A 26,235-nucleotide genomic window follows, 5' to 3' on the forward strand; every position below is an offset into this window, starting at 1 on the left:
TCCAAAAACTGCTTGAACAGAGCAAACCATGAAAAACAGCTGTTAGGTCTTGGTTCTCTGTTCTGTAGCTGCTTATCACTGTTTGAGGGCTCTGATCCTGCGATGGGCCATCTGCTCCCTTGACTGGCCTGGGGAGGTTTTTGCATAGCATGGACCTAGCCTTTCAGCTTTGTCTAAGGGGAAGGAAAATAATCTTAAGTGAGATTGTGGAAAGGTTAACCATCCCTGACTGGTTTGCAAGTCGGGTGCTGACGTGATTCGTCTATCCAGGGGACAAATGAAAAATATTATCCTGAGCAAAAAGCTATGGTACTAATTCTCATCGCCCATTGCAGAAAAAAAAATATCTAAACCACATATATAAAAATCAATTTTGGCTTAGAGGAATTAAAAAAAAATACCACAAAACAAAACAAAAAAGCACCCAGCACCTATGGCATCTAATCAATCATATTAATAGGAAGGATTTTCTTTTTATTTCTTAATTTGAAAAGGTGTCTGGAGGGGTACTTTAATGGGATAGAAAGCCTCTCTGCCCTCCACCAGTAGCTGGCCTTGGGCTGTAGCAGCTCTGAATAGGTCCTGTGGGCTGGCGTTTTGGAAGGCAGCAGGAATAGAGCTGAGCTGACCAAGGGCCCCGAGGAAGCATGCTGCCACCAGCATGGGCTGGGGGGAGCGTACAGGGGTCTAGGAGAGGTGGCAGCGCTGGACCTGGTCTCAGCGAGAGCTATATGTCCCCATCCGAGGCAGGTGACAGGGTAGAGAGGCATGGGAAGAGCTTTAGCCTGTCACTGCTCCCAGTGGTGGCTGGGGCCTCTCCATTCCGGGAAGGCCTTTGGCATCCCCTGGGTTGGCACCTTCACCAGGACTTAACAGCTACGGTCATATAAACACACTCGGGACAATGGGGTAACTGGTATAACAGAGTCAGGGGGGAGTGCTACCCAAGCATGCATGCTTCCCAGGAGAAGCAGAGAGCTCACTCTGCAGAAGCAAAGGGAAGGAATAAGGAGTGACAGCAGAGGATGGGGTTATGTTGTTAAGGCCTGCAGAGCTTTCAAGGTGATTAGGTGATTTGGAAGAAGTCCTTGTTTCCTCTAGTAAAGGCTATTCCCTTCTGCACCTTCCCTCTCCCTGGCAGAGATTAGAGCAGTAAGGTTAATATAGTAGCAGGTACATCCATGAAAATCCGCAGCTGAGTCTTCACTCCAAGTGCTGCCAGCTCGTCCCTAAATCTTCAGGAATCAAGGTGCCTCGTTGGAAGTGGCTCCATTGCCTTTGTTGACGTAAAAGGGGCGGTAATGTGACTGCAACGGAGAATTTGGGGCATGTGAGTTTGACCTACCTTCTTTTTTTGACCGCCTGTACTTCACCCTCCTAGGTAGCCCAACCATACATATCTTAACATACTTCTATCTTAACACCTTCAGTCTTTCCTCTCGCAGAGCAACACTGCCTCATTTCACTACTGGAGGTGCTGGAGTGATCAAATGCAAATGGTGTTGCTTTTTGATTTATACATATGCTTTGCATGGGCCTCATTCCTGAGCCAAACAAGTCTGTGCATCATATAAAATCTCAGACTATGACTCATGGTTTGATGAGAGGTTTCTGGGAGAAGAGGAATGTCACCTTTATTTTTATGCTTCTGTCAGTGTCTTTTAATTGCTTGCTAACCTGAGAACTCATGGGAGTTTTCACACTTAAAGCCATGCACAGTTACGTGAGCGATCAACTAAATCGCATGGTATTTGTGCTCGCTGGCTGGCAAGCCAAAACTCCTGTGCGTGGAAATTCTCACACAATGCTGTATTGTTTATTCGTGCCTCCACATGTTGCAGAGCCCAGTACTAAATGTGTGCGTAAACAGAAGTGTAAGCGGAGAGACAGGGGCAGAGCCTAAAGGAATTGCCATTTTTTGCCTCTCCAGCTCTGTTTACTGCAGTCCCTAGCCATATTTCTTCTCACCAGGACCTATCCCTGGAATTTAATACTTATCTGCACCACTACAAATAAGAAACACGTGGCAAAGTTGTGCTGTTGGCTTGGGTTGATTGCAAAACACAAAAGCCAATTTATTGACTGTGATAGCTGGTTGCACTTTTCAAGGTAAAATCTCTAGCCTGGACAAGAATATGCTTACAGCAATGAAGCAGTGACCAAGGCAGTCAGGGGCAACTGTGGTTTTGTAATGTCTGATCTGACTCAGGTTTGATCCACTGCCCAGATGTCACTTACAGAAGGTGGGAGAGACCTCACAGGAACATGCTGGTACGCTTTAGTGCAGCGCACTTGTTAATATCAGGCATGGCAGGAGGCTGGAAGCATGGGCAGAGCAAACCCAACCTATCTTGCTGCTCAGTGCCAGCTCCCAATACCTTCTGCTCAATGGTCCCTTTTGTTGAAATTCTTTTCATTTTATGGCTTTAATTTCCAATATAATTAAGAGGTGGAAGAGGGGGGATTCATTTTAAAGAACTCCCTGGGGATTAAAAAGACTTTCTTTCTTAAACAGTATAGTCCTTTGTGAAAATTCATATTTACAGAGCTTTTAGAATGTATATTACTTAAATACATATTTAAGACTATGTTAAAAGCTAGATTACAGGCCCAGTAGACCGTAAAAGCTCCTGCAGAGCTACTGCAGTCCAGAGCATGTATTTCTGTTTCGGGACTTTTTAATGCTTATATTTGTCAACTTAATTGTTAGGTTCAGGGCTATCTGGTGAATATAGGCTATAAAAATAAAATAGCCCCTACAAGTGTATGCATGAGAGAGAAAGGGAGACAGAAGAAGACTGGTGGCTTCATGTGGGAGAAGTTACCCAGGCTTTCTCTATGGGGATTAAGAAAAGCTTGGGTTGTGTTCCTGGACCACAGCATGCTGATTTCCATGCAGTGGGGTGCTTATTGCTAAGGCAGCAATACTCACATTCACCAGCGCCCGGAGCTAACAGAGGCTTCACTTTCCTAACCAGACTTCCCCAGTATAACACCACCATTAGGGAGGATAGGGTGGTATCTAAAATCACTGGGAAGTCTCCATCTGAGCACACACATGATGATGTAGATGATCTTTTAGGAAGGTGGTGATCAAACACAAGACAGAGACAATACTGCAAAACTTTGCTGTTCTGAAGAGGTACGTTTTGCTGTAGCACATTCAGAGACTCAAGGCTGGATTTTCTGAAAGTGATACAGTCTGCCAAGGAACATCCCTTTCACTGGCATTCATCTCCTGGTGGGGCCCTGAAAATTTAGCAGAGATATACAGCTGCCTTTCTTTAGGCAGCCACTTTCTAACTGTTGTGTATTTCCTCTGTTTTATTTCTTCAGTGTGGGAATGCTCTCAATTCTTGACCCTCTGCTTCTTACAAGTCTTATTTCCAGGGAACAGTAAATGATCTTTCATAAACGTATAATCAGAATTCAAAAAATAGATTTCATCTGTGGAGACGGGGGCAAAAACTTGATGATCTTAATTCAGATCATGCAAGGTCTTAATGCAGCACAGTGTGAACGGATGTTAAGAAAAATAGATGACTTAGTGTTTCTGTAGTTATTCATTAACTGTTTGTTAACCTTGTACATTTAAGATTACGAGACCTAAAATACCACTGTCCTCTGCCCCTTACAATGCACTGTTACCTGTTTTGTGCTAACAGTTCAAAATGACTGATTTACAGATGTTCTAATGATTTATGATCATAGTCTGACCCCTTATCTTTGATACTGTATCTGTCCACTGTAGGATGTAATTGGCAAGAAACTTGTATATGGTTGTCTTTGTTGTAATTTACATAATCTGGGCTTTCTAGATGTCACAGACTACTAAGAGTGTGTGATATCCCTGCAGGGAGGAAAAGTACTACAGACAGCAGCACAGTGCTATAGTATTTGTACAGCGTCTAGAAGCCTGGATCAAATTTTAGACCAGGGCAAAATCTTTTCAAAATGTCATTTTGAAGCATTGATTATTCCTACAACCCAGAGCTGTGAAAGCGGGGAGTGGGTTAATCCGCATCCCTCTGTGGATGCAGTTAACCACAGAAAAAAATAATAGAAGCTGTTGACTTGAAGCTTTTACTTTCCCATCTCCGAAGGACCCAAGCCCTATTCTCTGAAGTCTCAGGTACCCCTAGAACAGATAGTTCTCTAGCTGAAGCTGTGCACATGCTTTCACACCAGGGGTATATTTCTTACCAATACAGACTGCTTAGAGGATTTCCATGTCTGTGGCGTCACCTTTGCGGACTGATGTCTCACTATTGAAGGATAAGCTGTGACAACATAAAACAGCCTGTTATAGATCAGTCCCTGCCACCATCCCCATCTCCCCTTGCGAGCATCAAGATGAGTAGCAGGACTGGGAGTGCCACGTAATTAGTATTGCATTGCTCAACATTGAAATGCAGCCATTTCTGGGGTGGGACAAAACAACAGCCATCAGACAGATGCCTATTCCACCACCCAATGGGTTAGGAAAAGGGAGTAAAGAAGGTCTGTCTAATTAAAATGTCTGAGGAATGCAGAGAGGTGGAATGCAATCAGCCCAATTAAATTTAGGCCAAGTCCTGAACTAAGCATTCTGACTCTTGCAAAGAACACTATAGGCTATTTAAATAGTGCAAAGAGCCGAGGCCTGGGTTTCATGTCAGAAATTAATGACTACTTCTGGCAGCCTGATATGCCCTAACCCCCTTCTACCATACCAGCTCCATTCTGATTCAAAAATAATACCAGCCCTGCTGAATCACAACCAGTTTCAGTGCTGTCAGGCAACGGCCTTTCCCCATCATTTCTCATTCACAAATTAATCAGACCTGACTCTGCTTGGCAGGTGCTGATGCTCTTGGATTCCACCTCTGATGCTCTTGAACTAGTGGGTAGTGAAAAGAGGATTATGAGACAGTGAATGGGGGATTCTGGTTCAGATGAAGGAGGACAGGCAGCTACTACGTTTGTCTTTTTTAACGGTTGTGCTCAGTGACTATTATTCTTTCAGGATGATAGCTGTATTAACACTCTGATGAAGCTAGAGGGATAAATGGCGTAAACATAATTTCCTAGTATCCTTCTCTCCCTGTTCCCTACGCCTGTAAATAATCTAAAATTCTCTTCTCTACCTATTGCAAACAAAATTTAAAACCCTTTCAACTATTCACTAGATACAAGTTTTAAATACTTTTTAACGCTTTTTAATAAACTCTTGTTGCCCTGGTTCAGCAGAGTAAGTTGCCTATGTGAACATGTGTGATTGACAGCCAGGGCAGGGGATATGGGCCAGGTGTAGGACTGCTCCAGGCCTTCTCCGGGAGAGCAAGAACAGGAATAAATGTCTTATCACGTAAAATAGCGGCAGAAGGAAGGGGGAAAAACTAAATGCCTAGTACCGGTCTTAGTGAAGAGGCTCCCATCAGACTGTTTGCTGAAGTCACCAGGCGGATTCTGTCCCACCGAGGAGAACTGAAAAGGCAGCTTAGTACCATTGCCTACTGGAAGATAGAAGAGGTTGTGTTATTCCATGGTGTTGCATGCTGCAGTGGGGAAGCCTAAGCATTTGAAAACACACCCTGTAAATTTACCTTCAACTAATTTGGGGGGAAATGGAAACTAATAACTTTGTCCCTTTTCTCTTAGTAAGAAAAGGCAGTTGAGAGCAGCCACTTGTGGGGTCCCGGTGTACAGTGTGTGAGTGTGAAGAGATCCCAATGCTTCAGGCAGGCAGGGAAGAGCCTTTCTCTTGAGAGACCCAGAGTGCAGGTGTGACTGAAGAGCAGCAGCTTCCTTGCAGGTAAACTGCATCTCCAGAGACTGGAGTAACGAGGCAAAACTATATAACTGCTGAAGCTCCCTTGCCTCTAAGCAGTTGAGGCTTTATTCAAAGCCCATTGCAATTAAACCTAGGCTTCCCCTCCCGGCCTCCTTGGGGTCAGGCCCGGGCTGCCAGAATGAATCTGAGAGGACGAGAGGGAGGCAGCCCTGCCTGTGGCGTGAAAAGCAGGAATGACTTAGGTGTGGCCATGAGTCACCAGAGCTTCCCCAGGTAGAGTGGCCGTGGATGCTTGTAGGCTTCCTCTGAATGAAAGGAAAAGCAGGACCTTCTGAGCGTGAATGAAGCAAAGTAAGAAAATTTAGGTGAGAAAAAAGAAGGTGGGGATCTGGGAAGAAAAGGCATGACTTGCTGCTGATGGTTCTCAGTACACGAGCTCAAAGCATCCCCTCTCCATTTTGCTGGGCGCTGTACAGACAGTGAACATCAGGCAGGCTTTGTGTTTGAGAACTTAAGAGCTAAGCAAAAGGTGCATGTGTGATGGAGAAGAGCAGCCTTGTGCTCCTGAGACTCGCTGAGGGTATTTGGAGCCTGCCCCTGGTTCTGCCACAACCTCCACAGATTGCCTTGGATGATGTTGGCCCTCCTGTCACTTGCAGGTGGCTGGGTATCTCAGGATCTTTGCAAATTGGCGGCTATGCTCTCCATCTTCTTTCACTGTCTAAACAATGAGGACCAGGGATGCCTTTCCCTCATGTATACATAGCACCTAGAGCAGTGAGACCCTGGATTTGGGTTGTACGCAGATGGTGCTGATAATCCAGCTAAGAGATGGTTCTGTGAGACAGTGATTGACAGGTGACAGGACAGCTGAGAGGGGAAGCAGAAAAGATTGGTTAGCCAGCTAGAAAGCTGTGGCACGGGGGGTTAGATCCTTTCAAACTGAAGTAGGAATTACCCGTACCAAGTGTTTCCTCAGTTGCTTGGAAGGAGGAAAATTCCCATGATCGTGGGTTGAAACTGGCTGTAAAACAAGAGCATCCAGTTCAGCAGTCGGCTCCTGATGAGCTGGCTCAAAGGCCTGTGCCTGGCATTGCTCTATGAAACAGTCCCCACCAATTTAGAAGCAGTCCCAAACCAGAAATCTGGGTCCAGAGAGCAGGGGAAAGCCTGGTCTTTTTTCTCTGGGTCCAAGGGAATGGTGAATAGACTTCTTATTTAGAGAACAAAGCGCTCTCACTGCCACAGAGCTGTATTTAGCTGCATTAAATTGCCAACTCGGGTTTGTTTACTCAACATGACTTTTCTGCAGAGAGATCTGCAGGCAGAGACTTGGATTTAGAGTTCAAGAGACACAAGTAGAGGAACGTTTCTTGCTCAAGCACACGTTGTCTCAGCCACTGTGACAGGCAAGTGCTCCAGGGTTTCACTAGGACATCACGCTGTGATGCACACTAGTGCTGTTATACCCCTTTTGTGAGACATTGGACTCCCAGAGGAGTGAAAAAGATGAATACTTTGAGCTGTTGTGCTGCCATCCTGTGGACTGCTTTTCTGCTTAAGCAGTGTTTCTATTTCAGCAGTTCTCTCTCCCCCTTTGTGTGCCTGAGTCCCTTCTACTCTTCGTTGAAAGACTTCCAAGATGGTCTTTCCAACCTCCTCCTGGCTTTGGCCAAACTGTTTGCAACATCAGGAGAAGAAAGCTCAGTGCAAGAGGACAGAAGGGAGCGTCGAGTAGTTGAACAGATTGTTCCTCTTTTAGGCAGCATTTGAAACCTTTTATGTCTCCCCTCTGCCTCATTATGTCATCCCTGCAGGCAGATACTCTGTAATATGGTCTTTAATGACAAGAGCAGTGGAAGGCTCCTTGAATTTATGCAGGGCTTAAAAACCTATAGGTTCACCTCAAATCTAAGCAGTTTCTTAGCATGGGCCACTGCAATTATCACAGAGCACTACTTGGGCAGCATTCCTCAGTGCAGCAAACAGACTTGCCACTGTGGCCTCAGGCAGAATTTGCAGTGATCCAACCTAGCAAGAAAAAGGGTGTGTTACAAAACTATCATGAGATATTAAAGGATTCTGTGCATATTATGCAATGCAAAGGGTGGTCCTCTTTTTTTTTCCCTCCCATTTTCTGGAATTCCTTAGACCAGATGCAATCAGAGGCAGTGCTGGACTTCTATATGACACATGGATAGAGCATAGAAAGCTCTAGAGGGTTAAATGATTATGGGTATATTGCATTATTCATCGGATAATCCTTTGCAAGCCAGCATGCAAGCTAAGTGGGTCATGTCTCCTGTTTTGCCTACTGATTCATTCTGTTCCCAAAGTCCCCATCAGTGTGGTTTCAGCAGCTGGTTCCTTTCTATCATGCTTTAGCCCTAGCCCTCATGGAGAATCCAGTGCTGTTCAATCCCCATTTCAACAGAGACTCTGTATGCAATCATGTGTTTAGTTTTTTTGGACAAATTAACTTCATTTATAGAAAATATAGAATGAGTAGCTTTGGAAGGCAACATGTCCGTGCTCTCAGGAAAACGTAGATGTGCAGGCGGAACAAATGCTCCCCCAGTATTTGCGTATTCAAAAGTCCATGGCAGGAAGCAGTGAGCCACTGAAATGCAAGCCACTGTACAACCCTCACACTGCTCTGTGGCTGACTGCATCCAGCAAGTGTCCCCACTGGCTCCAATAAACAGCATTCAATAAGAAACCCTGTATCTAGAAGTCTGTGTTGATCCCTCCTGTCTCTTGGCACATCCTTCAGGAGGTTGGGATGCTGGATCCCAGCTGGGAGCCAGGGAGCCCCTGCTCCCAGGTCTCAGCAACTGATCCTCCAGAGAGGAGCAGAGGGAAGTCCAGGCACTTTGGTTCAGAGCGGTGAGCAGCCAGGCTATGCCATGCTATGGCACTGCTGCAAATGGCTTTTCTCTTCCTTTTGCCAGGTCAGGTTTCAGCCCTATCCCAGACCCACGTGGGAGCGGTGATGGCTGAATGGCATTGTCCGCTGTGTTCCTCCCATCACCACCACCCCCTCTCCTCCTCCTTAAATGCATGTTGGGCCATTTCCACCTGACCCAGAAGCCCCGCATGTTGGGTAGAGGTGGGTTCAGCCCATGCAATTTTAGAACTAACTTTTGACCATCCCTTAAGGTTCAAGACAGTTTTGGATGCAGGGCTGAGTCTGTGGCCCCTCCTCAACATCGGCAGCTCCTCTTAGCAGAACATGTGTTTCCCCGACAGTGCAGGGCCTGTAAAGCCCTGAAGCAGCTGGGGCAGAACAGCAGCTACAACCATCTGGGCAGTGTTTGGAGACAGGCTCCGTCCAAAACAAACCTACCGCTGGCAAAATGCCCCTCCGCAACCTCTGATGAAGAGGCTGCCCCCTAACTTGGGAGGCCTGCAGGAAGCAGTCCTGCTAAAGGCTTGCAGAAGGGAAGGTCGCCTCTGCCCCTGGTGTCTGCTCTGAACAGCATCCTCACCCCCACGGCGCCAGGCGCGGGCTGATAACAGAGAAGGGCAAAATGGAAACCCAGACAAAGGGCTCAGTGTTGGGATCCGAGTTATCCCCGTAAAACCCTAATGACAGAGCAGGCAACATCACGCTTCACATATGCCTTCAGGGGAGTGTCACTGCTAATTGCTGGCATATCCCTTCAACCTGCCTGCCATCTGGCTTTGCAGAACAGCAGCTGGAAACACCTGGCAAATCTAGGCAGGGCCTTGCTCTCTAGGGACCAGAGGAAATTTGGTTACTTATGTTGTGCTACCCTTTCTGGTTTTTGTTTCTACAGGCATTGCCTTGCCTAACTTTTAGCACACTCTGCTTCTCACTCTGGAGGTCCTGACATGAGTTTAGAAACAGACAACTGCCATTTTACAACTGAATGTGTTGAAAACAGCCATTCACTCCAAAAACTCATCCTGTAGCGTTCATGTAACAATTGGGACATAAGCAAATCACCATGGTTCTTGTTGTCAGTGTTAGAGCTCAGAAAGGAACTCCAGACTCCTGCTTTTTTAGGACACGTTCCTCACTTCTCACTTCTTCTATCTTTTCCCTGCAGGAAAAAAGTATGTTTTCTGGTGAAAATAAAATCCTAATGCAGAGCAAGCGTAGTGTCGCTTTCACACTTGATAGCAAAGTGGGCTAAGCTTCTGGTGGAGAATAACGCTGACTTCAACGTAGTAACACATGTTAAAACTCCCCTATATTCACAAACTACACTTTGAAAGATTTCAGTTGCTCCAGCTCTCCTCCATAGAGTTGAGGATCTTTGCTGCCTTGTTTGAGATGAAAAGGCAAAAACTTCTCAAAGCTCTGTAGGCTAGAGAGAAGACCCAGCATAAACAAATGCAGAGGGATGGATCTTGTCGAGGGAACAGCAGGAAATAGGACGGAGAGCAAATTTTTGGAGAAATCATTAATGAAGTTCCTTTCCTATGCTGTGTTTGGAGGAAGCCTGACCACCATTAGTATGCCATACCTTTGGGAGACAGGAACATGGAAAATCTCTTCAAGTTGTCAGGCTGATTCCACTCATAGTTGTTCATCATGTACCGGTGGTCACCTGAAGAAACAGAGCAGGGCGTGAGCTGGAGGAGGCGGTTTAGTGACCTTGAGAGGGTTGGGAGGAAGGGGAAGGAGGTAACAGGTTGAAATTGCTTCCTCGAGTGCTGCAGGAGGGATGGTTCTACTGTTCGAAAACACGTTCCTTTTTTTTTTTTTTTTTTTTTTTTTTTTTTAATTCCTCTGTGGGACTCTCTGGCTGGGAAGTAAAGCAGTGCTGTATCTGTCCAGAGGTCCAGCCTGGGATAAAAGAGAAAGCTACCTCAGTGGCATAGCACAGCTGAAGCATTCAGCCATTCAATAGATACTCTATCTCCTGAAAATCCATCGGGAGACTTGAGGGTTGAGGCATTTTCCTACCAAAATACTGTCATGTGGCTAAAAGCGTATCCCACTTCAAAAGCAGTGGTTTGGGTTTGGCTTCTTTTGTGTGTTTAACCTGTGCACATGCTGGCTTTCAACCAGCAGATCTTGAACTGCAAGTATTAAAAAGCTCAAGAAAGTTAGTGTTGGGAGGGTTCAATGAGTTGGTTTATTCAGTTTTTAAAGGAAGATGCTAAACCTGAGTTGCAAACAGCTGTAGCTTCTTGGGCTCTTGGACGAGGGTGTTTGGTTCAGGCTTCATGCAAAGTGGATGAAACCTGCCGTTTTGTCAGGTATTACACAGCTGGTTTTTGGTTTTCCAACGCTGAACCACAGGAAATAATGCTCTATCAGTACAGTTGCTCATAAAAATACGTTCTTTTAATGCCTCAAGTGTTACATAAACCTGTTGTTCTCTGCAAGGGGGTAAATTTGGTTCCCATGTTTAAATAGTTCCATTCTTTGATTCTTAAGTCACTGAACAAACTCCTATGTTATTTCTCCAATTTATTTCTGTCTTATTTAAAATCCCTGGATGCTCTCTGATTATTTTCCTCCTTGCCACACTACTAAGTAGGTACCTGTTATGACAACTGAAAAAAAGTGGATTCCCTTTGGAGTCTGCTATTAAGCAGGTTTCATTCCATTAATATAATATTTCTTCCTGGGAAGTTTTTTACAGTAGAAGATCAAGCCGGTTGCAAATGAATTTGTTGCCATGACTCAGGGGGAGTCTGAGTTAATTAAATCCATTAAGTAATTGTGGAGTTATTTCCTTGCAGTCACTAGATGCAGCGTGCTGTCCTCTTTCAAGTGTAACTGTGTTTGAAAAACTGAGAGCTCTGAAGTTTCTGAGACTCACCTCAAATAGCATTTCCCAACTTGAGTGGATACCACTGTTCTTCTCACTAGGCCGACTCCAAGCTGTGTCCATTAAGTTCCTGCTATAGTTTCTGAAAGTGCCCAGATTTCCGGCAGTGGTTAATTGTTGCTCTGCTCAGAAATGTTTTGCACTTGATTCCCATGAATTTCAAGTACCATTGAGGACTTCTGGCACTATTAACATGGAGGGGACCCTAATTAAAAGTGATCAAGTGATCAAGAAGTCCTTATCCAGAGCTGCTAGAACTGGCCAAGTTGGGTTGTACAAATGGCCAAGTGAAATGTTTTTGCTTCAGGATTGGCAAAAAAAAGGCTCAGCAGATGGAAGGTGACTTCCTAAATTGTAACAACTTGAATACAAAGTGCTTTTATTTTATCTAGTTTTCAGAAGTGCTGTGAGCAGTCAAGCATCCAAAACCCCTTTGGTATTATGCCATCTAGAGTTTGGGAATTCTGCAAATCTCCGGGTGAACAAAGAAAAAAGAAAAATGTACAAACATGATTTTTGGATCTGAGCTGCCTGTTATCTACTTTTATTAAGTTATAGCCAAATTTCTCAGCAAACCTTAGCACATGGAGAGTTGAGAATCTGACCAGGTATGTTGCAGTGTTAAATGCTGGAAGAGAAGCAATTTCAATTTCTGATACTACTTTAAGGGTAGGGGGAGTTTAAAAATCTGGCTCTAACTATGTATCGTGAGCACTTTGAATGTGATTCCTGACTTTTCTGAAAGGCTGGTTCTCTGGACCAGAAGTATCTGCTTCATCTAATTCATGTCTAATGGAGATAAACATTAATGAACTGTTTGTCGTGCAGGCTCCTTGGGGCCAGGGACTTACTCTTTCTCTCCATAATGTAGGAAGGCAGCAGGCTGTCACTTGATGAATACTAGTGATTCTTATTACAGATCTAAATGTACTCTGGTCCCATGTCACCTTCATTCTTACTGCTGAAGACTGTGAATGCCAGTCTGATTCTGAAAAGCATTAGCATGTTGACCAGTAACGGAACCCATGTTGTCCTGACCTCTGTGCATATTTTCAACTTTGGGCTGCTTTTTGCCTGGGTTTTTGGTTTTGGGGTTTTTTTGGTTGTTTCATCCCGCCTCCTTTATCATGTTATCTTGTAACATGGCTCTGTCTTTTCTGGAAGGAAGCTGGAGTGATTTGCATGGCTGTTGCCCAGGAAAAACGTGCTGTATTAATGTGGGAGGAATGTCTAGTGAGCCCTGTGAATTTGAATGAAGTAACAGTGGTCTTGCAGATCTGCAGCAGAGTTCCTCAGCTGCTTGTGTTGTATGAACTGGACTTGAGATTATTCCTGCATCTTTTCAAGTCACATGTCCTCCTGAACAGCAGAGTGTAATTTATCCTTATGTTACCTCTGCAGCTTCTTGACCTTTATTGTACTGGTATCTAGGGTTCCGCAATCATTAATAGATTATATCCTTATAGCAGCCTGGTGAGATAACTATTAATTCTGATCCCTATGATTCTTAGTGCAAGAGGTCATTTCATGAGATTAGGTAACTTGCCCAAGCTTACAAAAGATGTTTGTGGGAGAGCTGGGAAGTGAACCTCAGTTGTGAAGTCCCATTCTAGTGCTGTGTCCTCCTAATCTAATGTGTGAGCTTGATGCAATACAAGTCCTTTCTGCAGAGCTAATTGCAAGACACAGAAAGTAAGTGGGTTCTAAAACTTAGAAGATTCCTCTCTGGTCGCATAAAAAGGATGACCCATCCTTAAACATCACTGAAGTGTGGGGACCATTTGACTCTGCATGTCTCTTGAACAGTCTGGCTCAGGGCGGGTGGGAAACAAAGTTCTCCCTAATGAAACATGCAGAGAAGTATGATCAGAGAGAGTTATGTCTGTTCAAGTTGTAGCTTAACCTGAAGACCAAAATGGAGACGTTTTTACTTGGAAAATCTGTTATTAGATTTTCAGTGACAGGTGCTTGCAGGGTATTTCATGTTCCAGCCAGACAAGCAGTGGCTGAAACGGGCTGTTGTAAAATGGTATGTCATACCAGCACAGCACATGTGCTAACCGAGCTGTACAAACAGGCTAATGACAGGATTTCAAAATTGCCATACTGGGGTGGCTACATTCACATTTCTGCCACTGCCTTCTCAATTTACCTAGGGAGCCACCGAGTTGCCTTAGTGTATCTGTGCAGTCTTCCACGTAGGAACTGCCATGCTAAACTTGCAGAGGCTTGTTGGAGCTTGGCAGAAGGCATAGTGTCACTGCTGGCCTCTTGCAGGAGGGAAGGGTCACCATTCTCAAACCCAGAGAGAAGGGTTGCTCTGAAGTCCCACATGGGAGGTGGCTGAACCAATTAAACACTGCAAAGCCGTAATGCGAGACAGCACTCGGAAGCAGAGCTGGTTTGGACCCCTGAGTCCCCTACACACGACTTCAAATCCCTGGCAGTTCAACTGGTTCCATCCCCACATAGGTCTGGTAGGATAGCTCTAATACTCCAGAACGAATTACAGCTACAGGTAGTGTTTCTCCCACTTTCCCTCAGTCCTTGCTTACTTTCTCCTCTGTGAGAGCACACTCATCACACTTCGTCTCCTCTGACTCTGCACTAGGCTTTGACGAGGGAGGGAGAGAGGGAAGGGGCAGATCTTGGATACTATACCATTCTCCATGTGGTTCCTCTCTATGAAGTTGCGGCCAAGGTCTGCCTTGCAAATCTTCTCCACGTGCCTCATGCAGACGTTTAGGAGGTCATCTCTCAGGAGTCCCATAGATGGGCTCATGCTCTCCCCTTCAAGCAGCACACTGTATGTTGGGAGAGATGGAGGGGGGACGTAATTCCGCATCAAAGCCCCAAACTCCTGCCAAAAAGAAGGGAGGAAAGGTTACTGAAGAACATGAGATGGAGGCTAGATCCTACAGAACTGACTAATGTTACGCTTCAAATAGTGTTAAGTGCAAAGGATAACAGTGAAGATGGGGGGGCAGACAAACGTTCAGCCTGTGAGCTGTAGCCATCTACAAAAACTCAGGAGCTGGCACATCTAAGTTCATTCTTCACCTACCAGAGCAGAGACAGCTTCAAATGTCAGGGTCGGTTCCTGCCATACATGTGCATCGAACTGGAGAAGATTAACACACCTTATAGCAACTTGGGATTTGTCTTTAGGACAAATCCTGTCCTTGTAGGAAAAAAAGAAAGGAAAATGAGATCTCAGTTACCTGCAGGAAGAGCACAGAGTCACTGATCTGATGGATCTGCTCCCTGTTCTCCTTGTCCTCCCGCAGAAGCTTTGCCCTCTCTTCCAGCTCATCCACAATTTCTTTCACGTTCTCTGATGCAATCTTTTCCCTCTGGTCCAGGGCAGCCTTCACTTCATCCCTCTGCCTCTCCAGGTCACGGATCAGCTCTTTGAAATGCTGGTCCACTGTGGCTTTCTCATTGGTGGTGTAGTTCTGCAGAGGGAAGGGGCAGAGAGAGGATGCAGCGGGAAAGATGCAGGAGAAATAAAATATTAAACTTCTCAGAGAGTCATTTTGCTAATAGAGGGCTGCAGAGCAGGATATGTTCAAGCTTTCTCAGCATTTAGACTGTGATTATGGAGACTCTAGGTGTGTAAGTCTTAGCACCAGAAAAGCTATGCCAAGAATAGTGATACTTGTTCTTGCAATAATTCTATGTATGTAGTGAAAAGGGCATGCCGTCTTCCTGATTATAAGAGCATATCTTTTATGTGCTGTACTCTTAGGTGGTATTTAAAAACATGGTTTAACCTTCTAAATCATGGTTCTGGCTCCTCAAGAATTTGAGGACCAAATTCAAAGGATGAATGGTGCTGAAACACTTACAACCCTGACCTCTAGGTCCCTCTGAAATATTCCTCAGAAGGACTGTGGATGTAACTATATTCAGAGTTAAAATTTCTAGGTCAGATTTCCAATAATAATAATAATAGTAATAATAGTAATAATAGTAAAGCAGACAAAAAGCAGAACTGGCAAACCATTGTGCCTGTACCACATAAAAGGGAGAAGAATGGCTTTGCCTATTAATATTATGCAAATTTTCTGGGGTGTCTCCAAATAGTGTTCGCTACTCTATGCAGTTAGGGTATAAATGAAAAAAAATTACACCATTTCTATATTCTAACCTTTAGTGTGGTGAAAGAATTATAAAGAAGCCCCATATCAGTGTGAAAATAAGCTGTTCCAGTATAAATAAGATGTTTGTTGGTGTAACTGCATCTGTTCTTGTTGCCTTATCCTTGTTTGGGCAATCCAGAGCCCTTCAGGAGATAATTTTTGTGTGTGGTCTAGCAGGAAAAAAAGCAGCACACCTTTGTCTCCGAATCAGCCTGGCTACTGGTGACTGAAGAACTATAAGGGACTCAAAGCAGGGAGGTGCCTTGGATCATTTTGTAACAAGGCTGTGCTGCCTCTTCTTGATCTCCTGCAGGGTATGTTGCAAGATGACTTCAGTAGGAGTTGTTGTTTCCAAGATTTGGCATGATTGAGTTTTGGAGAGTGATGAGATAGAGACTGGGTAAGGGATGGAGTGAGTAAGGGCTGGATATGTCAGAGAAATTGAGAGGGATGTGAGAGACTGGAATAGAAAGGAAAGTGACAAGTATAGGATAAACAGAGAAGTGAACTTAGAATATCCCATACGCACCTTGATACGGTCCCTCTCTTTCTGCCACTTATCCATTTCATCTTCTACCTCGATGATCTTCAGCTGCAGTTGCTCTTTCTGCAGTGAAAGCTCAGCCTGTAAGAAGAGGGGGAATCTCATAAACAGGGACTGAGGGTGGCCTACTTCTAAGAGGCGCTGTGCTTCCACTTATGCATTTGGCCCTGAACAATTATAGCTGGGAGGTACAGGTTCCTGGCACTGCTTGAAATGGAGATCATGTGCTGACACTGGACAAGATCCCAGAGCTTTTGGCTGGGTCAAGAGATTCAGCTCCCTCAGCAAAGAGAGCAGCAGAAGCACCCACCTACTAGGCTACCGTCATGGTGCCGCTTTTAATCACATTAGAGTCATTAGCTGGAGGGGGAAGAGGCCTGTTTCAAAATTCAGCTGTGTATGCAGTGAAGGGCCCATCCCAGGGTGTGCCTCTGCAGCAATAACAGTTTTCATGTAATTATGGAATGACGTTTGACGAGTGTTGCAAGAAGAGGACGATGCCTCCGGCAGGAATTCTGTTTAGACAGGATTGTGGATTAATTTGCTCTGAATTGAGAGCTTTCATGTTATGATGAAGCTGGGGAATGCTTGGAAAAAATAAAAAACACAAAAGGAGGAGGAAGGAGGTGTAGTCAACCATGCTTGGCTTAGATCAGCAACTTCACCAGGATTCATTTGCATTTCGTTTTGCACTGGCTTCCCAGAGAAGCTCAGACCAGACAATTGCATGCAAGGCAGTTCACAGAGCTGGAGCCCACGGAGGGCCAGGCAGCTACGCACTGGTGTGGCATGCTGGTGGGTGTGCATGCCGTGTCTCTGGATCAGACCAGGACCTGGCTGTTTAGTAATGCCTTGCGCCGTTAACTCTGGGCAACCCCTCCCTCGGTCGTTCATATTCACCGCGTCCCTGCCCAACAGATCATGACAAAGCCTTTGTTTACGCATTTCAAGATCTTTCTGTGTTTTATGTGTGTACAGGTTGGTCACACCACAACTGTAACTACAGGCAATCTGGCTGTGGGACACTTTTCCCCAGAGCTGTTTAGAACTACACAGTTGGCAGGAATTACCTGTATTCCACAACTGAGCTATGTTGTGTTAGAAAAGTTCTGAAAACCTGCTGTTCACGTGGGATCCTTGGGCAAATGGTTGTATTACCCCAAAGCACTTACATTTAGGCCAACAGTTACAGGCAGGGGAGATGAAGGGTGCATAAATCCACTCCCACAGCATCTAACACAGTGAGGTTTCCCTGCTGTTAAAACACGAGGTGTCGTTCCCACTGCTCTGCCGCCCATCCAAAAACATAGTACAGCATGAGAACCTGGATCTTCTCTTGTGATCATAGTTGCCCTCAGGGTGGGAGTTTAAAAGTTTACAATTCTCCATTCAGGGAGCACAGAACAGTATCACACAATGAAGAGCTGGCACAAGCTGGCAACCAGCTCAGGCCAAGGAAATCAGCCCATCAGGGGTTTTCTCTTGGTGCCAGTCACCATAGAGTTAGAACATCCTCTTGAGTTTGAATCAAGCACAGCTGCATCTGAGAGCCATTGACTCTAGCTGTTCCAATTTAGAAAACCTCTATTTATAGAGGGAAAACAATTTGATAGTTGTTTTATTGCCTTATAAAGCAGAAGAAAGGGAGGAACAAAAAAGGCAAATGCACTCAAAGGTATCTCAATACTAGAAGAGCTTCATCCTCACATTGTCATTGTAGTTGTCCTTGTTGGTTGAGAGTTAGGAGAGCATTGGCCCTCTCTAAATATTATCCATACACCCTGACAGGCTTCAATAGTCAAATGAATGTGGTCATGAGCTGAAGCTCATTATTCTACAGGGGTTCAGAGCAGACACGGAAGGGTTTTGCAGTATAGGATCATCAGGGAACCATATTGATATCAAGATGAGAAAATTCACTTTACTACTGATCAAGAGAGTAAAGGCATGAGCTTGATCCTATAATTTTCACATTTTCGAGACAGTGTCTTGGAGGCATGCATGCTTTTTTCCATTCTCATGTGCACTGTAAGATGTCTTCTGCATCAAGACACAAAGGTGTGCAACCATCTTTGCACCGCAGGGAAATGCGATGAGATAAAAGCATTTTAGGTCCATTGCACTGCAGTAACCAATGTGAGAAATTACACTATCATACAAGTTGTTTCCTTGAGCCACAGAGCTATATTCACATGGCATTAATTGTTAGCAAAGTTAAAAGCACATCTCCTGAGCAATGGGAGGTCGTTTCCCTCCTTCTCCCTAATTATCAGGATGTTCTTATGAGAGAAATGTGCATGAAATCATACAGAAAAAGACTGGAGGGTTTTTTTTTTTGAGGAGAGCAGACCTTTCACAGCCACGTAGACACTCCCAAACACAAGGGATTTGAAAAGAAAGGTAACAGGAAAACATTTCAGGTGATGGCTGGAAGGTGGTGATAACAATATTATACTTTTATAGTACTTTTTAATTAAGTTGGGTCTCAAAGGAATTTTGCAAACTATTACTTGCTCAAATGTCATAGCTAACTCTTAACAGCTTGTTGCAGCTGTAATATCCCTTCACCCAGAAGTTAGTTTGGGTGCCTCTGGGATGGGATGTAACAACTATTTAAGAGCTGACCCATGCTACAATTTAGAGCAAGAATTATGATTTGCAAATGGAAATTACAAAGATAGTTCCAATAGCCAGTATGCAAATACCACAGTCATCCAGGTTTGGCACGGGTTAAAACGCCCATACTGAGGGCAAAAGGAAACACTAGTACAGACACCAGCAAGGGCATGGGAGGTGGACAGGGGTGTTTCATTGTATGAGAGTACAAACATTAAAACTAGTCTTACCGCAGGAAAAAATGTTAAAAATAGGTCCAGGGAAACTACAGAATAGTACAAGAACTGGTGACGTGGGCAGAAGGAGGAGGATTCGGTAGGGGTGCTCTGGAGATGGACCACGACATAAGGGGTTCAGCATAGGTTATTTCATGATGTTTCAAGGACCTGTTCAATCTGGGACTGGCTGGAAGATTGCTTTATCTGTCCACGTATGTCCTGAGTTACATTTACGGTAGGGTGGTTACGGGTACTGGGGACAGTCAACTTCTCAGCTTCATTTCCTATGAAGAAACTTCTCTCCTAGCTTTCTCCACGTTTCTCAGATTTTCCAGGGTCAACAATCCCTGATCCCCTTATGTGATGGACCAGCCAGAACAAATCTATTGGGGGAGACCTGGGGTTCACAAGGTCCTAGTGAAAGATAATATACCAGCCACACCCATTGTGGGGAGAGTCCCCACAGTGCAGAAATAACACTAATAGTGAAGAAGATCTAGGAAATACAAGTTTAGACCATTCGGTTTGAGTACAGCAAGTTGAGAAATGCTGGTACTGAGAGCCTTTGAGCTAAGAGAGGAACCCCTATTAGACTCTTAAGTTAATTAGGACAATCAAGAGGCCTAAGTGAAAGTTCAGGGTGTACACCTAAACATCCACAACTGAACCCAGCCCTTGTGCTGTAAAGGACCTAGAGATGTGAGATTATGAGTCTTGCATCATGATGCAACTCATTTTTGCAAGGCAGCAATACAAGCATCATCATGTCTTAATGCTCTGGGAACCCAATCCCTGAATCAGGGAACACCCCTGTGTCACCAGCCTGGGAGAGCTATGCTAATTACCTGACAGCAACAACCAAATGCAATAATGAAGCTAGAGAAGAAGCGTTTAAACTAGTTGTCCTAGTACAGGGCCTGTATTGGAAATGACATGGCTGACAAAGCAGCAAATTGTTTGAGACATTATTTCTGGTGGTTTGGCCATTGTGTTTTTCTACCTAAGATTTGTTAAGCAGAGGTGGGTGTCAGTCTGCTACAACCTCTAGAGACCCTGCTAGCATCCTGCAAAAATGCCACTAGTCACTAGATGATCTGACACCAGAAAAGACTCTGCTTTGCATACTTTGAAGAGAATGCCTTACTTGCAAAGTGGTGGATTTTGCCTGGGTTCTGCCCTCACTGCAGAGGCATTAATGCAGAATGCAGGCAAACAGGCAAATCTATTCTAAATCACAATTTGCAGCAGGTCAGCTTCCTCAGCCTTCAAACTAGGAAGAACATCTTGCAGGTAACTGTACCATCTCTGTGGAAAGAGCATCTATTTTAAGCTATGTCCGCAGAGCAACCACAAATAGTGTAGATAAGGTCTCACAGCCACGTTCTGCCCTAACCTTGCCCCAGTGACAAAGGCCCAAAATCCTTTCACTGGCATTTTGATACACTCTTCTTTGCTCTCTATTCAGACTGTGAAGGCAATACAGAGAGGTCTCTGGCTGAAATCCCCCTGGATCCATCTCTGTGGACAGCTGACTTCAAAGCCTAGTTCAGACTCTATGAAGTCTCCCCTTTTAAAAAGTCACTTTGTTGAAATGAGGAACACCCAGCTCCCATTTCTGCACGGCAGTTCTCTGCTGCCTCTTTAAACCTGCTGTACAATGTGAACTTTTCTTTAAAGGTAAAGAATTAAAGAAAAAAATCAAAGTGCTTTTTGCTAGAACTGACCTGACATGCTGAGTACTAAGGCTGGCGCTGGATAGTTACACCAGGTTATTTACAGCTCTGTGACTGGCAGGCATATATGAAGTTGTCTCATTTTGAGAATAGGCCTGTAAAACAGGTTTTGAATGAAGGATCCCCTTTCAAAATGAAGGATGCTGTTTGAAAGGGGGGCTCTAGCTCTGCTGATAAATCAAGCTGGCCAGAGGGTTTTATTTGACGGTACAAGCTGCTATTGACAATTCTCACTTTTCATCTGTATGTGGAAAAAGCCTCACAGACTTTTTCTTGGTTGTTTCTTGTACTGATTCTTGTTGGGGTGTTACTTTTCCTTTAAATCTGTAGCAGGAAACTAATGCAAAGTGGATCTGGGGAAGGCATTAAAGGTTTGCTGGGTAAAATACGCAAATACCACTGGGTGGAAGCTCAGAAAAAAAGTCTCTGTCTTCCCTGTCGAGTTGTCTCTGTCTGACCCCCTATGCCTTTCACTCTTGTCTGCTCAGCAGCATACGAGGAAAAGGGGGATGCGTGACTATCACCCCAGGCTCCTGAAAAGTGGAAGATGCTGCTGTGCTCCCTCTCTGTCTCACAGACAGACAGATATCGTGCTATCCACTGCTTGCCTAAATGCTAATCAGTAGGTGTCTGTATACTGGCTTGTTTGCATTCCTCTTCTCTTACGCTGTACTGTCTCTGTCTGCATTGTGGAGCAAGCAGAGTTACCTAATTCTACATAAGGATCTTAAGCTCTCCCTTGCCTTCCTGACACTAAAGTACAGCACCTCTCTTCCCTACAGGCCTATAGCAAAGACAAACCTGTGAAAGAGACTGTAACCTGCATTAATACTGCAATATGAAAGGAATAGTTATACCTAAACCAAGCATATTACACCTTATTAAGTGACAGTTTTGTGCTACCAAATTGCTGAGCACCCAGACTGACAGTCAGGCTTAAGTGCATCACAGCATAGAACCCCCCGCCTAGTTCTCCTGGGATCCTCGTCAGGTTTGGAGTTGCAGTATAGCCAGGGACTGGGAAATTCTTGCAGATAAACCAGTTGTTCCTTGACAACCAACACTGTGTTTGAAAGGGTCTGTCTGGATACAGTTGTATTCCGGTCACCAGTCCAGTGGCATAGTTAGCAAATCTGGAGAAAGTAAAGCTACCCTGAAGCTGCTTGGATGCCAAGCTGTGAAAACGGGGCAGGGATGGGGATGACCTGATGTGGATTTTTTGCTTATTCTTTCCACAAAGGCCAGCAGCAGCAGCCACACTTTGACACCCTTCCAATTTGTGGTCACATTCCAGCTCGGCTGATCTGCAAGACTTGAAAAGAATAGGTGATACGCATAAGGGACTTGGAAATGTTCATTCCTCTTTGTGGTTCCTGCTAAGGCTCCACCTATGGTGAATAAATCAGGGCTAGGAATAAACATTTGTAAGCAACAGCTATCCTGTTAATTGTTTTTGTCTGAGTGAATACTCACTCAAGTTACAACATGATCAAAACTTGTTGTCAGGAGAAACTTGTATGATTCATATTGATAAAACCCTAAGTCCTAGGCTTAGCAGTCGCAGAAACAGCACAGGACAGTACAGGAACTAACACATGCAGCTAACAAGAGTGGCGCAAGGACTCTGAGAAAGAAATCGAACAACATTTAATTAAATCTTAGGTAAAGTCTTCTCTGCCCAGCTATGGTTGCCTCTTTGAAAGCAAGGTGTTCTAGGTCCATCCAACCACAGGAAGATGGCTCTGACTAGCTTTGATTCCTCAGGGAGCAACTTGCTAACCGCTTTTCAGTAGAAACAGCTAAGAGGAACTGGACAATCTGGCAGACACTAGACACAGCGTTATTGAGAGTTAGGCATATGCTATGTTCAGAGCTGACACCAAAACCACAAGCACAAGCAATTATGAAACAAAGAGCAGGCTAGCAAGCCTTGCAGGAATTTCTTTAACAAAGACTGGCTGAGATATGGAAGAAACCTTGTCTGGTTTCAGCAAGGCTGCAAGTTGGAGATGACATTGAAAGAAAAGACCAAAAATTTGCACAGGGAGACAGAGATAAGCTCTAGATAAGATGCTTTTTCAGCCTGATGAGATAAATCTTCCTAGCACCTCAGAAAGAGTTAAACTGTTCTTCCAAGTTAAGGGTAACTCAAGAATTTCCAGCGTTGGGTACCTGTATTTGCATGTTCACCACATCAGAGCACTGGCTTGGGCTGTGCCTAAGAGTAGGATTTAGCAGATCTTAGTGCCCTTTCAGTTTCTGACACAGACTAGCTATGTGACTCTAGGCAAATTGTTTTACGTTATCGTTTCATGGGTCTCCTTTCTGTAATCTCTCCTGCCTGCTTAGATCAGAAGGTCTCTAGGCCAAGACATGCTCCTGCTATGGGGATGTACAGCATCGAACATGGTGAGACCCTGATCTTTACTAGAGCTAGTGGAATAATCATGCATCCACCCAGAAAGCAAACAGCATGAGACTTTAAGCAAACAAGCACGGAAAACTTTTCATTAGAGTGAGCACTGTTCCACATACTAGCCTCATCTCCTTAGATGTCCATCCTCTAAACCTATTGTAGTAAGGTTTCAGGGGAAATGACAATGTTTTGTGTTTGCACCAGGGTTTTTTCTTCATCTAAGCTTCAAAAGAGTCTTCCTATAGGTGTGGCTTGACACTATTATATCCGTAACAGCAAAGAAAAAACCCATAATCTCACTCTAAGTAGCTGAGATGGCAATTTTCAATGGTAACCTAGCAGTCACTAGTAACTTTGGCAGCCACTGATCTGGCTACCTGTATTCTGGAGGTCCTGAACTTGAGCAATGCCCCACCTTTCTGCCTGTGGGTAACACTACACAAACACTGTCAAAACTTGAGACAGTTTTTTTTAAAACTTAGCATGTAAGGCTTTGATTCAGCTTCTGCTGAAAGTCAGTGGTGCAACCAGGGGTGGAAACCAGGTTCTTCACCCCCCACAATCCAGTCTGCCTGCTACACAACACTAGTGCTATGATCTGAGAACCTCAATCCCATTGCAGCAGGACCCCGGCAGTATCGATTCTCCACTAAGCACTTCCCATCCACCACCCCTAAACCCCAGAATTACACTGTAGACATGATTTGAGGAGAGACTTTAGGCTGGAGAGAAAAAGCTGTGGTGTAATATTGAGGTGCGTGGGAAAACTGATGGGAACGAGCAATAAAAAGAGTATTACCTCTTTTCCCGCTTTCTCGATCTCCACTGTCACTGTGCTGTGGTTCTTGTGCTCCTGGAACATGCAGAGGTAGCAGATGCACATCTGGTCTGTCTGACAGAACAGCTCCATGGTCTTCCCATGCACAGGGCATTTTCTTGCTTCAAAGTCCCTGATGGGGTCCAGGAGCTGGTGGTCTCGGAAAGCTGCTCCCTCCAGATGGGGCTTGAGGTGCAGCTCACAGAAGGAAGCCTGGCACACCAAGCAGGACTTCACGGCCTTTTGCTTGTTATCTATGCAGGAATCACACAGAACATCCTCCAGCTTCACCCTGGGCCGTGACCCAGCTGCTCTGTCAGGCTTGTTGAAGGTAGATCTTCTCAGGTCCCCTGTCTCCACCAGAGGGAGGGAAGTTTTCTTCAGGTCCCCCATCTGCCCCCCAGAGAACAACGACTTCCTCCCTTCCCCTTCACTAGGCAGGAAGCTCTTTTTGGAATCCAAGGAGAAGAGGGGCTTCCTGAGATCACCTTTCTCTGCAAAGGAGAGGGGTGGTCTCCTCATGTCTCCTATCTGTCCACTGGCATATTGCATCTTCTTTGAATCTGCCGAATCCATGCTGAAGTAGGTCGATCTCTTCTCATCGGATGACTCCACAAACTGAATGATGGGCCTCTTCCAGTCACTCCCAGAGAAGAGGGAGCTCTTGATTTGCCCTGTCTCCAAAGAAGCGCTACCAGTGCCCTTCATAGCTTCCTTCTCACCTCCGCCAGGGTTTGTGGTCTTCTTCACTTCTTCTTCTTTTTTGGGGGCAGATGGACTCTTCACATCCTCCGGTTTCCCGGTGGTACCATTTGTCCTTGCTGCACTCCCCGTTTCCATCGTCTAAACAGGGTGAATTGGTTTCACTGCTTGGTCTTTCCTCCAGTTCCTGTCTCTCAGCCCTCTACAAATTGGATATGTCTGCCTGGTCGTTGTCTCAGCAAGGAATGACGGTGGAATGAAGTAAAGTTTCTGCCCAAGTGACGCACCTGGAGCTCCTAAAAGGAGGAGGAGAACGCCTGGATTATGCTACGTAGACACAGGGAGAAAGAAAGAAAGAAACAGACGTTACCAGGGATCAGAAGCTACAGCTGTGCAGTTAATTATACAAGGCAGTCCACACCCAGACACATTCTTGTCTAACCAGGTTTGGGAGGAAGGGCTGTTTATATACATAGAAATGCTTTTTTTAAAAAAATCATTTTCATTAAGATGTAGCAACCAGTTCGACCGCTTGTTTCAAAAATAATTTTGCTCAGTGTTGCCAGGAGCTGAGGTTACCTCCTTGCAGAGATGGGCAGGGTCAGAGAGACCATGAGATGCTGAAGATGGGTTTGTTAACTGGGTCATACACATGCACAAAAATAATTATGGTTGTAATTAAAATGAACGCCTAGAATAAAGCATTCTTAAACTGAGTTCCCCTGAGGGCTTACTGTATTCAGTAGGACAGGGAAGGGAAACGCATGGATAATACTGGGTCTAAAAGACCCTATTATCTTTATTTTTATTTTGATGTTGGGTTTGTGCAAGGTCCATCCATCTAGACCTGGAAATAGCCCAACCATGTATCAGAAGAACACAGCTGACCTGAAGTAAAAATTGGCTAGTCCTGTGTTTCCCACAGGCTGTGCAATCTCCACTAATGCGACTAGTAGAATAAAACCCCATTGCCTATTTCATTGCAAGTTCTCACTGAGATAAAGGTTCAGGTGTATCTTATATAGCTCTTCCCATAAATGTCCACTAAACTGAGAGACGTACTCTAACATACCTGGAAGAGGAAATATTTTACAGCTAGATGGCCAAAATATTTCTTGCAAGAAAAAAGGAACCGAGAAAGAATTTTAAAAATAGATCTGTCTCCACCAGCTGTATTCCTGGGAAATGTTCAACTTGTGGGAATCACAGAAGGTTTCGGAAGGAAAATGCTCTTTATAAGCACTGGTGAATTCCATCAGCTTCAAAAGAAGACTGTTGATCTTCCGCTCATATCGTATCAATGTAGCATAGAATATGCTCTGAATTTCAGTGAGATTGCTCTGAGATTAATGCCCAGGGTATAAATTAACCATGCCTAAGATTTGTGCCTAATTTAATTTTTGCAGAATGCGATGGTGGTGTTGATGGAGAATGTGATTTTTAGCCTGTAATAATTTCTCACCA

General features: G+C 44.7%; 1 protein-coding gene across 2 annotated transcripts; it reads right to left on the minus strand.

Moving 5' to 3' along the window:
• Positions 1 to 1,244: 1,244 nt before the first annotated feature.
• On the minus strand, positions 1,245 to 24,909 carry TRIM29 (tripartite motif containing 29). 2 transcript variants are annotated; one of them, XM_086476930.1, is made up of 9 exons: positions 24,052 to 24,909; positions 16,255 to 16,350; positions 14,805 to 15,038; positions 14,245 to 14,443; positions 10,267 to 10,350; positions 6,738 to 6,797; positions 5,394 to 5,495; positions 4,204 to 4,280; positions 1,245 to 1,307 (listed from the first exon to the last, which is right to left on the minus strand). In XM_086476930.1, exons 1-9 carry the CDS (start codon positions 24,907 to 24,909, stop codon positions 1,245 to 1,247), a joined length of 1,773 nt encoding a protein of 590 aa, XP_086333056.1. The 2 variants fall into 2 exon arrangements, with proteins under 2 accessions (XP_086333056.1, XP_086333055.1); XM_086476929.1 differs by having other exon boundaries at positions 6,732 to 6,797.
• Between the last annotated feature and the right edge of the window lie 1,326 nt (positions 24,910 to 26,235).

Source organism: Leptosomus discolor, chromosome 22, assembly GCF_034619465.1.
Source record: "Leptosomus discolor isolate bLepDis1 chromosome 22, bLepDis1.hap2, whole genome shotgun sequence".
NCBI classification, from domain to species: domain Eukaryota; kingdom Metazoa; phylum Chordata; class Aves; order Leptosomiformes; family Leptosomidae; genus Leptosomus; species Leptosomus discolor.

What these genes read in the sequence shown, in the direction of transcription:
- TRIM29 (XM_086476929.1), bottom strand. Translation starts at nt 24,909, where the DNA reads ATGGAAACGGGGAGTGCAGCAAGGACAAATGGTACCACCGGGAAACCG. An exon ending in TCGAGAAAGCGGGAAAAGAG is followed by an intron (nt 16,351 to 24,051) that starts GTAATACTCTTT and finishes CTCTTCTTACAG; the next exon opens with GCTGAGCTTTCACTGCAGAA. An exon ending in GAGCCTCTTCACTAAGACCG is followed by an intron (nt 4,281 to 5,393) that starts GTACTAGGCATT and finishes ATGTTGTCACAG; the next exon opens with CTTATCCTTCAATAGTGAGA.